This window comes from Fistularia commersonii, chromosome 6 (genome assembly GCF_037954325.1).
Source record: "Fistularia commersonii isolate RoL2024-O1a breed Wild chromosome 6, RoL_Fcom_v1.0, whole genome shotgun sequence".
NCBI lineage: Eukaryota > Metazoa > Chordata > Actinopteri > Syngnathiformes > Fistulariidae > Fistularia > Fistularia commersonii.
In genome coordinates this window covers 6,575,972-6,588,057 of record NC_141289.1, presented here as the reverse complement: position 1 = coordinate 6,588,057, position 12,086 = coordinate 6,575,972, and the positions used below count along the sequence as shown (strand labels likewise).

Genomic DNA, 12,086 nt, shown 5'->3' with positions numbered 1-12,086 from the left:
GCAAAACAAAGGAAGTTTTGAAGGAAGAATGAAGTAACCTTCAGTTTGATGTTCCACCTGTTCATATCATACATACAAAATCATTTCAGCCATTTTTATGATCTATTTTTGTCAGGTTCTGTTTGTGTTTCGCAAAGCTGTCATAAAACCTTTTTGTCATTTTCCGCACTGCCACAGCTTTGGTACATGTAGATGTTAAACAACAAATGTCCCAGAATCAAACCTTTGAGAAGTGTAACTACCTGCAATCTCCTCCAGTGAGCTAGCCCTCATGTCCAACATCACGGTGCCATTCATGATGCAGCTGCGAAGCTCGAAGAGACTGTGTAGAGACAGAGTGGCTACGTAGGGCTTGCTCCACCGCTCACCGCCATCCTCAACGTCCTCCTCGAATTTAAGCCACCTAGACACACACACATACCAGAAATGGAAGACAAACATGCTTGTGAAAGGCTCACTCATTTTATTACGTACCTTATCGTACCTGAAATTCCTATTTTCTGAATTACATAAATTAACTGAAAGACAAATACAATCATGAAGTAGAGAAGTCTGACTCGATACGGTCAGAGATTTATTCCACAGCCCACGATCTGGGAAAAAAAATGTATGTATGCTTTGTATTTCTAACTTTTGGACCTTCAACAAAATCTAAGAGAAGTTCAAGAGAACATCTAAACACTGTGTAAAGGTGCACCTCACTGCAGGATGCTAAGCTGCAGCCTCTTCCACAGCCATGCTTTGTCTTGAGTCTCTCTGACACATGTGTGTAGACGTCCCCGGGTGAAGTATCATCCATAAGCTTTCATTTGGATTGGCAGTGCTTAAGAAGTACGCCTGATGGCTGCTGATCTGAGGGAGACTGTTGCTTATCTGAACGTCTGAAGGTGTCTGCTGCTAATCTGCCAACATGGATGACTGCCGCGAAAGGAGGAGCCAATGACTGGAGGCCAGTTGTGTTCCCATCAGCGGGGCCGGTTAATGATCTGGAGCCAGCTGGCGGGAAGCTAGCAGGCTCAAGGATAGCATGCTAGGGGCCTGTTGGCTGCGGGCACGCAGACAAGGGGAACACAGGGCACCAAATGGGAATGTCCGCCATGTTCTCTGCCAGCTCAGACATCGCCTCGATTTCATAGTCAACACAAATAAGCCTGTTGCTGCCTCTATATGTGGAGCCGAAAATGTCCAGGCTCTTCGATGCAGTCACTCCTTGGGTCATCATATCTTTGCAGAAGAAACATTGGCGTCATGATTGTTGAAGCAGGTGGACCCAAACATGTCCTTCTAAGGATCAACTTGAAGAATTTATGTTTTTTGTTTTGAGGCAGCACACTGATTATCAGAGGAGACTGGTTAGCAAGGCACTAACCAGACCATCGAGAGGAACTGGCGGTTCAGTCTTTGCCAAAGGACACTTTGACATGCAGCCAGCAGGAGCCGGTAATAGAACTGCCAACCTTCCAATTTAAAGGACGCTTGCTCTAGCAACTGAACTGCAGATGATGATCTGGTTTACTTCTAAATTATATTATTTATCAATTAACATACTGATTCATTCACTACCTATTTGTGGATCAATTCATCCATGACATACAAATTCAAATTTAATTAACAAATCCCTCTATCCTACTGTATATCTGCTACAAATACAAGCTTTGCAAGCAACCCCTTACAGCGCCTCCTGCTGGCCTTGGAAAATACAGGGTCATGGCTTAGCCGTCGCATCTCAGCACGGACACAAGGTTTATTTTCTCTCATACGGTCAGTGAATCTCAAGCGAGGCACGAGGATCCTGTGGGGTGCGTATTAACAACGGGCAGCAGGCTGCCTCAGCCCGGGCCGCCTACCTGGCTGTCTCCTTCCATTCTGCATCCTCGCCCTCCCTGAGGCAGATTTCATCCAGCTCGGTGAACAGAGCATGGGGGATGTGCTCCTCGTCGCCGTCCTCGGTCCCCAACAGGAACTGCACCCTCTGCGCAGGTGTGTCTGCTGCAATGTTTGGGAGTGGAAAGCAAAAAACTGACTTGGTTGGAGATACGGGGGAGAGGTGCGGTAATCGGATGCTACAGGAGATTAAAGATAATTTCCAGAAGAAAGGATGTTATGCACATTCTTAAATGTGTTTCTCTGTAAATTTCTTCATTCATTCATTGATTCTTTCATTCTTTAAATATAATATCTGTGCTGCAGTCACGGTTGCAGGGATTGGAGCTTATCCCAGCTGTGATTGGGCAAGAGGAAGATCCATCATTGCACCACATACAGCGACATACAACCATTCATTCTCCCATTCACATCTCAAATAAAGTGATGAAAGAATGAATGACACTTCATACAGAAACATACAACCATTCACCCTCTCATTCACATATCAGGGCAATTTAGCGTCTTCATTGAACTTCCTCCATGTTTTTGGACTGTAGGAGCAGGAAACCGGAGCACCTAGAGGAGCCCCACGCAGCAAAGCCCCTCGTTGGAACCCAACTTCCCCTTTAGATTACAATAAAACTCCTTCCTTTATTTGGTTAAGTCATACCATGTGTGTCAGTCCTCAGGTTTCACAAACATCAACTGCTTATTGTCGAAAGTCCTCCCTCATGACAGGCTGAGAAGTTCAGAGTGGAATGATCTACTTGCAGACTATAAAAGGTGAATCCTTTCACCCACAGACGTTTGAGGGACTCTGTTCCTGCTTTCAGGCCTGCAGGAACAGAAGAAAGTCCTTCTGTTCTTGCAGCTTGTTCTCCACACGTCGTGTGGAGAGCATAATTTTTGCAAGGTTCTCAGAAAATAGTGTGTGATTGGTCAGATTCCCACAGAGTTTCACACATGTGGCATGTAGGCGGAGCCTGTGAGGACTTCCCGGAGCTTCTCAAAGTATGAAATGTCATGGCCAGAGAGAACCCTGTTCTAGTTCTCACATCCTTGGGAGCAAAAAGTTTGCTTTTCACAGAGAATGCAGAGCCCTTCAGACTGCTGCTGTAAAATAGCAGATATCTTGTATCCATAAGTACAAATAAAAAAAATAAATTAGCATCATAATCAGCAATTTCTTAATAGGGCTATGAGACTGTCGTAATGACAACAGTTTGAGGTTGTCATTGATTTTAAGGGGAACCTCTGACAGAATGTGGTGCATATTGACATTCACTGTTCGCTGGAAGAACTTCCCTTCATCAATTTCCTCCGAATTTCCTCCTTTCAAAATATCCTGGCACGTCAAACCATGCGAGCAGCGCTGTCAGGGTAACATGGGTAACGCGGTCAACTCTGATACCTGCTAAGTCTGCTGTGGAAATTTTAAAATACACGATAAACTGACTAAAATGAACTAGGCTAGGCTAGCAAGAGCAGCACTTGGCAGAGGGTAATAGAACCAGTTCAAGGGACAAAGGTAACAGTTATGAATTTATTATGTTGGTTAAAAAAGCATAGGTTTTCCAGACAGGCCCCTTCTTGAACCATCTATGGTCCAATTAATGATGAAAACATAACAAATATGTTCATAGAGCACTTTTCCAAACCTTGAGGACACAGGAGCCCCATGCACATCCATGCGCTTATCACTTCTCAATGTCAGATAGTCGATGGCACTGCACCATCTTATCTACTTTACAGGTGAGGGGCAACAGCTGAAAGTCTGCTCCCACCTAGACAGGCAGGCAGCCATTACTTCGAAGGACAATATTTCAAAGTGTACAAAAGCTGCTCTTCGGGCTACATGGTGGACTGACCCACGAACATCTGTTCTGCTGCAAACTCTGATTTCTCTTGTAACCATCTAGTGAGGTGAAGGACATTGCTCAGTTCCTCCTGCATAAAGCGTAGTTCCCCTTTCTGACTTATATGAGATTATTTGTTTTCATTTTTTTTTGTTCCCTTTGCTCGGGATTATTACTTGTCATGGCAACAAAGGGATCAAAACATACCTGGTTATGATGTCAGACATCATCCTCTGTGTTGGAAGGCCTTGTGTGACCCTATCCGTACAAATGTTACAAACTGAAAGTCATATTTCCGTGAAAGAAACCCACAAAGATGCTACCTTGTGCCAAAGAAGTCTAAAAGACATTTTTCAAAACAGCCCCTGTAAGTACACATGTTGCCAAGGCAACCAAAGACCAGACAACCGTAAATTTAAGGGCAGCGTTCTGGAGAATGCAAGCTCCTCACTTCTACCAGAGATGGATCCCTTACTCTTAAATATTTGATGGCAATTTTTGTTCCCTTGGTGGACGGATGAGTGGAGCAGTTTTTGAGTGTCAGGTGTTGCGCGTCAACCATCTGACATGGCGAAGCTCGAACACCCAAAGAGGCAATGAGAAGGACGGTGGCGAAAAGTCTGTCCCACGGCACTTACTATGTGAGGGGGATTCTCTTCCATCTTCAGTCGTGGAGTCCCTCTCCTTGGATCTCTTCCTGTGTCTGTGTCCGTGGTGGCGGTGGCGCCGATGCGACCTCCTGCCCAGGGGCACGTGAACCCCGATGTAGAGAGTTCGGTGACCTGTAGCCACAGAGAGGGAAATGAGATTGTGTCTTCCACTTCCCTTTCATGATATGCCCTCTTCCAATGACTTCTTCGAACTTTATGACTGATCACTGGAGGAAAACTCACTTTAAAAAGGACATTCACTTAAATCTCCTGGCTGATGGACAGCCAAATATCAAACCCCTCAGTGGAACAAGCTGCTGCTTCAGCTCTGTTCTGTCCCTCCACTGAATTGAAGATGGTCCTGTCTTACACCTGGTACAAAGTGGCATCAAGGTATAGTGCCGCTCTTGTTTAACTAGATCCCAAAGCGTAGAGGGTGTAATTCTACCACCGAGTTTGCGGCTTGCTCATGAACTAAATGTGCACCCATGCATGCATTGACCTTAAAATACAGGCTGAGGTATTGCTGTCCCAAATTTAGTCAGAGTCCAATAAATCTAATGAGAGCTAAAGTTATTGTAACAGGAAGTGCATCTGCCAATGTAGAGACGGCAGTAATGGCGATTCCAAATTCAACACTGAAAAGGTCAATATTTTAAATGGTAAATGGTCTCCATTTATAAAGCACTTTTGTCACCTTGGGGTTCTGATGCGCTTTGCATCGACTGCATTGGGCACACGATATCATTGGGAGCAACCAGGGTTTCAGTGTCAGACCCAGAGGCATATCAGCAGGTAGACAGGAGGAATGAGGGATTGAACCACTAACCTTCTGATTGAAGGGACTAAGATCTACCAACTGAGCCACAGCCCAAAAGAAAATCCTGAAGCGGGTCTAGGACACAGAACTTTATGTGTTCTACTCCGCAGCCTGCCCTGATGATCAACGGACACGACTCCCGCGTCTTTGAAAAAACAGAAGGTAGTCTAAACACAGCCAACACAGATCTTTGAGGGTACAGATATTATGCCGGTTTTTACATTTGAACTCTGTTTTATTTCAAAACAATACACCAGTAATAGTATCTAGGGATGGGATTAGGCCCTTGGACCAGAAGAGCCTGCATGCACGAGCAGTGTCAGTGTGAAAATAATCCAAGCTGATATTTGGCCCTTTACCTCCTTTCCCTGCCACCCCTTTGGTGGAGACCAAAGCACTGGACGCCACGTCCTCCTTCTCTGCACCGTTAGAAAGGCCACCATGTGCAGCATTACCCGAAACCAAACCCCCTTACCCCAGAGTTGTTCTGATGTTAGATCTTCATTTAATGTCAAGAATAGCTTCCTCTCTCCCTACCGGGTTCAATCAGGCAGTCAAAAGAATCTATCAGAGGAAATAAGATCTGATTGCCTGTTTGGACTGAGAAGTTGAACCTATTTAAATTAAAGAGCCCTCTTCTCCTTTGGGCTGCTCCCCTCAGGGGCCACAGCCAATCATCTAACTCTATCTAACCCTCTCCTCTTTATCCTCTCCTCTCGCACCAATTAACTTCCTGTCCTCTTTCCCTCCATCCATACCCTACCTCTCTGGTCTTCCTCCAGACCTCCCGTCTGGCATCTCCAACCACAACATCCTTCATCATCCCTCCTTTGTCCATTCCCAAACCATCTCAGTTAGACTTGAGAAGATCTAATATGTGTTGGCCCTCTGATGGACTCATTCCTCATCATCTCCATCCTCCACCACAGCTGCTCCCACCTGTCTTCTACACCTTTTCACTTCACACTCTCTGATCATCTTAGTAATTGCTTTTCTCCACCCGTTCCAATCTGCTTGCACTTGTTCCTCCACCTCTTCTCCACCCTCTCTATTGCTCTGGATCATTGACCATATTACATCTTGCTGCAGGTATTTAGGTCCATGCTTGCCTGCAGATCACCTTTGGATCCACCAGTATCTTATGAAGTTTTCATTGGATGTTTTTTTTTCAACTCACATCTGATGCCGGTTTCCACCCCAGAAGCGAAACGAGTGTTTCTGCGAGACTCTAAGAGATTCAGTAAGCGTCGGCTTGGTTTCACCTGACTGCTTCTTTTCACTTGGAGACATGACTCAATGCATCGCAGCACACTGATGAGATTCTGCAGTGCAGCCAAGGAATACGAGTTGACTATAGGAGCATACAACTAGGAGCAGTTGAAAAGATTTTGTCGTATCACAGCCCCATTTATAGGAAGCCCATGGAGAGGTTAAACCAGAAAGCTACACATGACCACATTTGTCTGCGCTGCCTGCTACCAGTGCATTCACCCACGGGAGATGAATTATGTATCACGGAACAAGAAGGAGGGGGACGTAAACAGCAGAAGAATTCAGAAAAAATCATAAGCTTCATCGCAGCAGGGAAATGAAAAGACAGAGGAGTAGACGAGGAAACAGCAAAAAGCGTAGCTTTAAGGTTCACCAATCAAGGCGCAAGACCTTCACGAAAATAGCTTGCCTCCTCCAGGCCTGAGCTGCTACTGATTTCACTGAACACCTCACTCTAGCTCTCCTTTTCCATCTTAGTTGCAGTTGCAAGTCCTACAGTGGAGTTGAGATAAGTCCCATGTGATTGGCTGGATGCTCTCACCAACCTGACTATTACAGCGTGATCTTGGTGTCTCTGTTACAAATTTATATTAACAACTCCATCTCTTCAATCCCCCATCCCCCCACCTGCAGCAGACTGTGTGGTGTGGCATCTGAGACATGAATAAGTGAACACAAACGTGAAGGTGTGACAGGTTACATGAGAAACCCATTAGTAGCCCCTCGAACAAAAGGACTGTATGTGTTTTCCATGATTTCTATTATCCCCAACCAGGATACACATTTCCTCAGCCTGATGTGTGTGTGTGTGTGTGTGTGTGTGTGTGTGTGTGTGTGTGTGTGTGTGTGTGTGTTATTGAGTCCTAATAAACTAAAGAGTGTGTTCTTGGGAATGAAGCAGAGGAGCAGTGATGCATTTAATGGCTTTTGGACAATAGAGGCTCCGGGGCAGTGCGGAATATAATCCAACGGGCTTCGACACTCAAACAATGGATGTCTGTGGGATCAGCTCCTTGTTGTTTTGTCAATTTTCGTGGTATTAATTGCAACTGGAAAATCAAGAAGAACTCCAGCCTGTTAGCCGTGTGTGTGTGTATGTTTGTGTGTACGTGTTTCTTCCTCCTGCATGTTTCCAATGCAGCCTGACTACAGTGTCAGAGATAACATTTGCAGACGAATGGAGATACTTCCTTTCTCTACGAGTTGCAGCCTGCATGCACGTGTTCCTCTACCTCTTCTCCACCATTGCCGTTCTTCTGCACTGTTGACTCGGTACATAAACACTTCCACCTTTTTCATCGCCACTCCCTGTAGCCTAACAGTTCCTCTTGGGTTCCTCTCATTCACACACATGTATTCAGTCTTGCTGCAACTAGCATCCCTCTCCTTTCTCAATCATACTTCCACCTGATCTCTACTCTCACTACAGATCACAATGTCATCTGCAAATATCATGGTCCCTGGCAATTTTTTGTCTAACCTCATCTGTCAGCCTGTCCATCACCAAAGCAAACAAGAAGGGGCTCAGAGGTGATCCCCGATAAGCTCCCACCTCCACCCTGAACCCCACCGTAACACCTCACCGCTGTCTAACAGCTTGCATACATGTCTTTCACCACTGTAACATACTTCTCTGCCGATCCAGACCTCCTCATATCCATGTTTAAATCCAGCTCCCTTAATAAAAGCTGACTTGATCAGCAAAGACATCAGGCTACGACCTTTGAGCTGAACCAATGTTTCACCTGACCAGGATGTGGCAGGTAAAACACTGATGATGACGATGAGGAGGAGGAGGAAAATAAAGCCCTGGATTTTTGTTGCACACATCAAAAGCTAATGTGCATTTTTACTGATTTCATCAGGTGGACACAGAGGTGTTCAGTGTCCTCTGCCCGTCCGGTATTGTTACATCCATATCTGCCCCCCGTCAGATACAGGCTGACATCTCATCAAAGGCTGCAAAACGGAAATGGTAACAACAATTACTGGACTTCTGAAAAGGTTCTTTAATATTCCTGTCTATGATCATTAGCTCTTCCTTCTCGCCCCCCGCAGGCAAACATGGCTGGCATCAATTTAAGGTATTTACCTTCTAACTCCTCCTTCTCGAAGTTGGTGTTGAGCATGGAGCGAGTGCCCCCACGGTCCACCACAGCTTCCTCATCTGTCCTCTGGAAGACACACACACATACACAGATTTGTTACTCAGGAATCAAAAATATCAAATATAAATCATGAATGGCAATTACATTTATGGAATGAAAATAATAATGCAATGTGTTTCCGTAATTTCAGTCGTTGGACAGAATGGGGCCCAATGCAGGGTGTGGTCATCTTATCTCCACCTTTGCAACCAGGTCAACTGAGGCATTCAAGATGAATTCATGTGCAAACAGAGTAGGGTGACAGACGGAGCTTATCTGATATAGTACATGTGGAAGGGAGGCACGTTAAATTTATTGTAGAGTACTGCATACTGCGCCATCAAAATCAGTCATTCATTAGCCATTCCTCTTATCCTGCAGTCAGGATCGAAGGGGGGGCTAGAGCCTATTCCACTTGTCCACCTTGGACCAGTCAAGGGCCACATATAGAGACATGCAACTATTCATTCTCTCATTCACAAGTCATATAGAAACATGCAACTATTCACCCTCTCATTCACACGTCATAGAGATAGATCATTAGATATTAATCTGGGAATGCTGTTGTAAGTAAACTCTTCACAGATGCATAGTATATGGGAACATTTATATACATTTATATTTATTATAGAGTATTACAAGACTACTTAATGGTACTACAACATTGTGACCCATTCACAGCCAGATGAAAGGAGCAGTGGTAGCACTGAAGTAGTAGTACTACTACTTCATTCATTCATAAATAAAACAGGAGTGATAGCGAAGTAGAAAACCCAAAGGCATGAATAACAGGCTGCTGTCAGAGATGCATTAAAGTTATGCTGTTATATGGTCATTAACCCTTTACAGAAGGATGAATGTGTTGATATTTGTGTTCATCATTACACCGCGAGAAACATTGGCTTGTGATATAATTCATCAAGTTACTAGATGGAATCATCTACACGTCCAAAAAGGAGACTGATCCTTCGCCTGATTATGTTTTTCTCACAGATCAACCACAAACGACCAGCCCGTAGAAGGTGTGAGACAACCTGTAAAAATCCACTCCACTCCGGAAGCATCGGCTGAAGTCAAAAATATAATATGGCACGTAATAATATTCTGCATACACACCACTCATAACCTGATCATCTGAGGACAAATACATAAATAAAAAAAAAAATCAATCAACAGACTGATTAATGTTACTGTGTTAGCTTTGGACACACAACTACACATCTGTCCAAGATACACGATACACATATGTTACGTAAGAGCACGCACCCCCCCTTCCCTGGCCTGGTGGGAGGACGTGTCCCGAAATAAAGCGCACAGAGAGTGAAACTCTGCTTAGTAGGTCTAACTTCCAGCAACTGTCACCATAGCAACAATAGGCAACCAATCAGAAATTAGAAAAAAGAGGCCACACAAAGACCTGCTGAGATTACATTGTTTTTGAATCATGAGCAATAACGCTTCAAATCACCGCTCCATCACCTATGCATCTGTTGGCTGCAGATGCGGGGGGGGCGGGGAGAGGGTTCTTAGGGACCGGCGCTGGTGGATGCAACCCTGCTCCCTGCTCTTTGTAGTATTTCTGGTCACTCCCTGCTATAAATAGCTCTGACCTTGAAAAAGGGGGGGTGGGGGGGTCTCATTGCTTCCCCTGCCTTTGAATATTTGATGGAAACCCAGGCTTGTTATCTCCTGCGTTACACAAGCACGGGTGTTCGGAAATATCACACAGGATAAGCGGCACAGAACCTGACCAGGGGGTTCTGGTGCCGGACCAATCGGCAGCCGCATCTGTCCCAAGTAATCTTCTGTTTTGGTCTTTTGGGCGATGACTCTGACATCACAATGACGAGGGCAGATTAACAGTGGAATTCAGGTATTCATGCCCCCCCCAATCCACCCTCAACCCCCCAACCTGATCCTGTGACTCCCCCTGTTTTGGAATTTTGGTTGATATTTCTGACTAGCATTTGCTATAGCTAACGAACGAGCAGTCAAAGCAAAGCTCAGCCAAGTAGAAGGCCTGGAGAACTTAAGATGTAATGCTCTCATACTTGGGCTCAGTTTGCAGTTGTCACCATAATATTATGGAAAAGCATGTTTGATTCCAAAAATGCAAAAATAGGACCAATGAAGGCTTCCATCAACCTTGAGCAGATTCCCGTACTTTACGTTCCATGCGTCTGTCCATTTTTGTTTTTATCAAAAGTGAAACACATATCCTTGTGGGAGTTGCCATCCCATCCAAGAATATCCTATCTGTGATATAATCTGGAGTCAGTGAAAGTTATGGCTCTCACAAAAGAGCAGAGTGACCTCCACCTCCACTGCTGTCTCCAAACACTGCTGCCTGCAAATGAGGTTTTGTTCCATTTGAGCTGAAATAGACTGATCAGAGCAAATGTAGAATAACAGCATTGTGGCTGTAGAAGAAGAACGGTGTGTCTCATGTTCCCAAAAGATAATGTGAACAAGTATGTTCATGTCATCTTGAAAAAGACATACATTACTTCCATCCATCGACTGCCACTTAGCATGTGCTCAGGGTCGCGAGGGGGATGCTGGCATCCAGCTGTCATTGGGCAAGAGTTGGGGAACACCCTGGACTGGTTGCCAGTCAATTGCAGGGCCACATATACTGACAGCCAACCATTTACACACTCACTCACTCATTCAGGGCAATTTTCCCTTTTTTTTCCCAATGAACCTGGTGCATGAGAACCTGGAAGAAACCCACACAGACATGGGGAGAACATGCAAACTTCATACAGAAAGGTCCCCTTGTTGGAATGGGACCGGGGTCTGTAGCGCTAACCGCTGCACCTTACTTTACTTCAATTATTTATTTATGTGGTAGAAACTACAGGTTAAAGCCAAAGCGCCACTAGTATTTGGTAGACAGATGCTATGGACTGGTGTGTGTGGTTCAGTGTATGGAGATACAATCACAAAAATAATCGCGCAAGCATAGACGTGCAACTGCGAGCACCCACCCGAGATTCATTATCAATCCTCTGCAGACAGGCGCCTGACTTCCCTCGATCTCCCCTGCCAGATGGTAATCTGAGAGAGTTTGACACTCTATCATTGCGTTAATTCAGTCATTGTCATGCTGCTGCATCCCAATTCACTGTCAACAAATTCAGATAGATCTCACCACTTATTCCCAGCACTGAAGACCGATAACAAACCCTCCTCCCAGGGGAATGGGGGCAAATAAACTGTAAAACTAGCAAACATGGCCAATGGAGTGATACATGAATTGTCTTTTTTTAGCTCTCACTGCTGCAGTGGAGACATGAGCGTTGGAGACAACCCTGGGAGAAGAGCAGGGGTTGACTAAGGGGTGGCACTGCGAGTCAGCCTCCGTGTTCCCAGGGATGATCCCTCAGTGTCAACAACACACTATGCCCCCCTTCCTGCCCCCCCCCCCAACAACGTGAGAACAACGTCACAAATCTGTTGTATATGTCTCATT

General features: G+C 45.1%; 1 protein-coding gene across 3 annotated transcripts in view; it reads right to left on the bottom strand.

Moving 5' to 3' along the window:
- Nucleotides 1-12,086, bottom strand: part of LOC147233242 (sodium-driven chloride bicarbonate exchanger-like) — a 48,126-nt gene that overhangs the window by 24,440 nt on the left and 11,600 nt on the right. For 2 of the 3 annotated variants that reach the window (XM_086147852.1, XM_086147850.1), the window contains exons 3-6: nt 8,557-8,638; nt 4,361-4,504; nt 1,848-1,989; nt 243-403 (exon numbers count right to left, since the gene is read on the bottom strand). In XM_086147852.1, coding sequence (XP_086003978.1) covers nt 243-403; nt 1,848-1,989; nt 4,361-4,504; nt 8,557-8,638 — 529 coding nt within the window. The remainder of the gene's footprint in view (nt 1-242; nt 404-1,847; nt 1,990-4,360; nt 4,505-8,556; nt 8,639-12,086) is intronic. The other variant, XM_086147851.1, reaches the window with a different exon arrangement.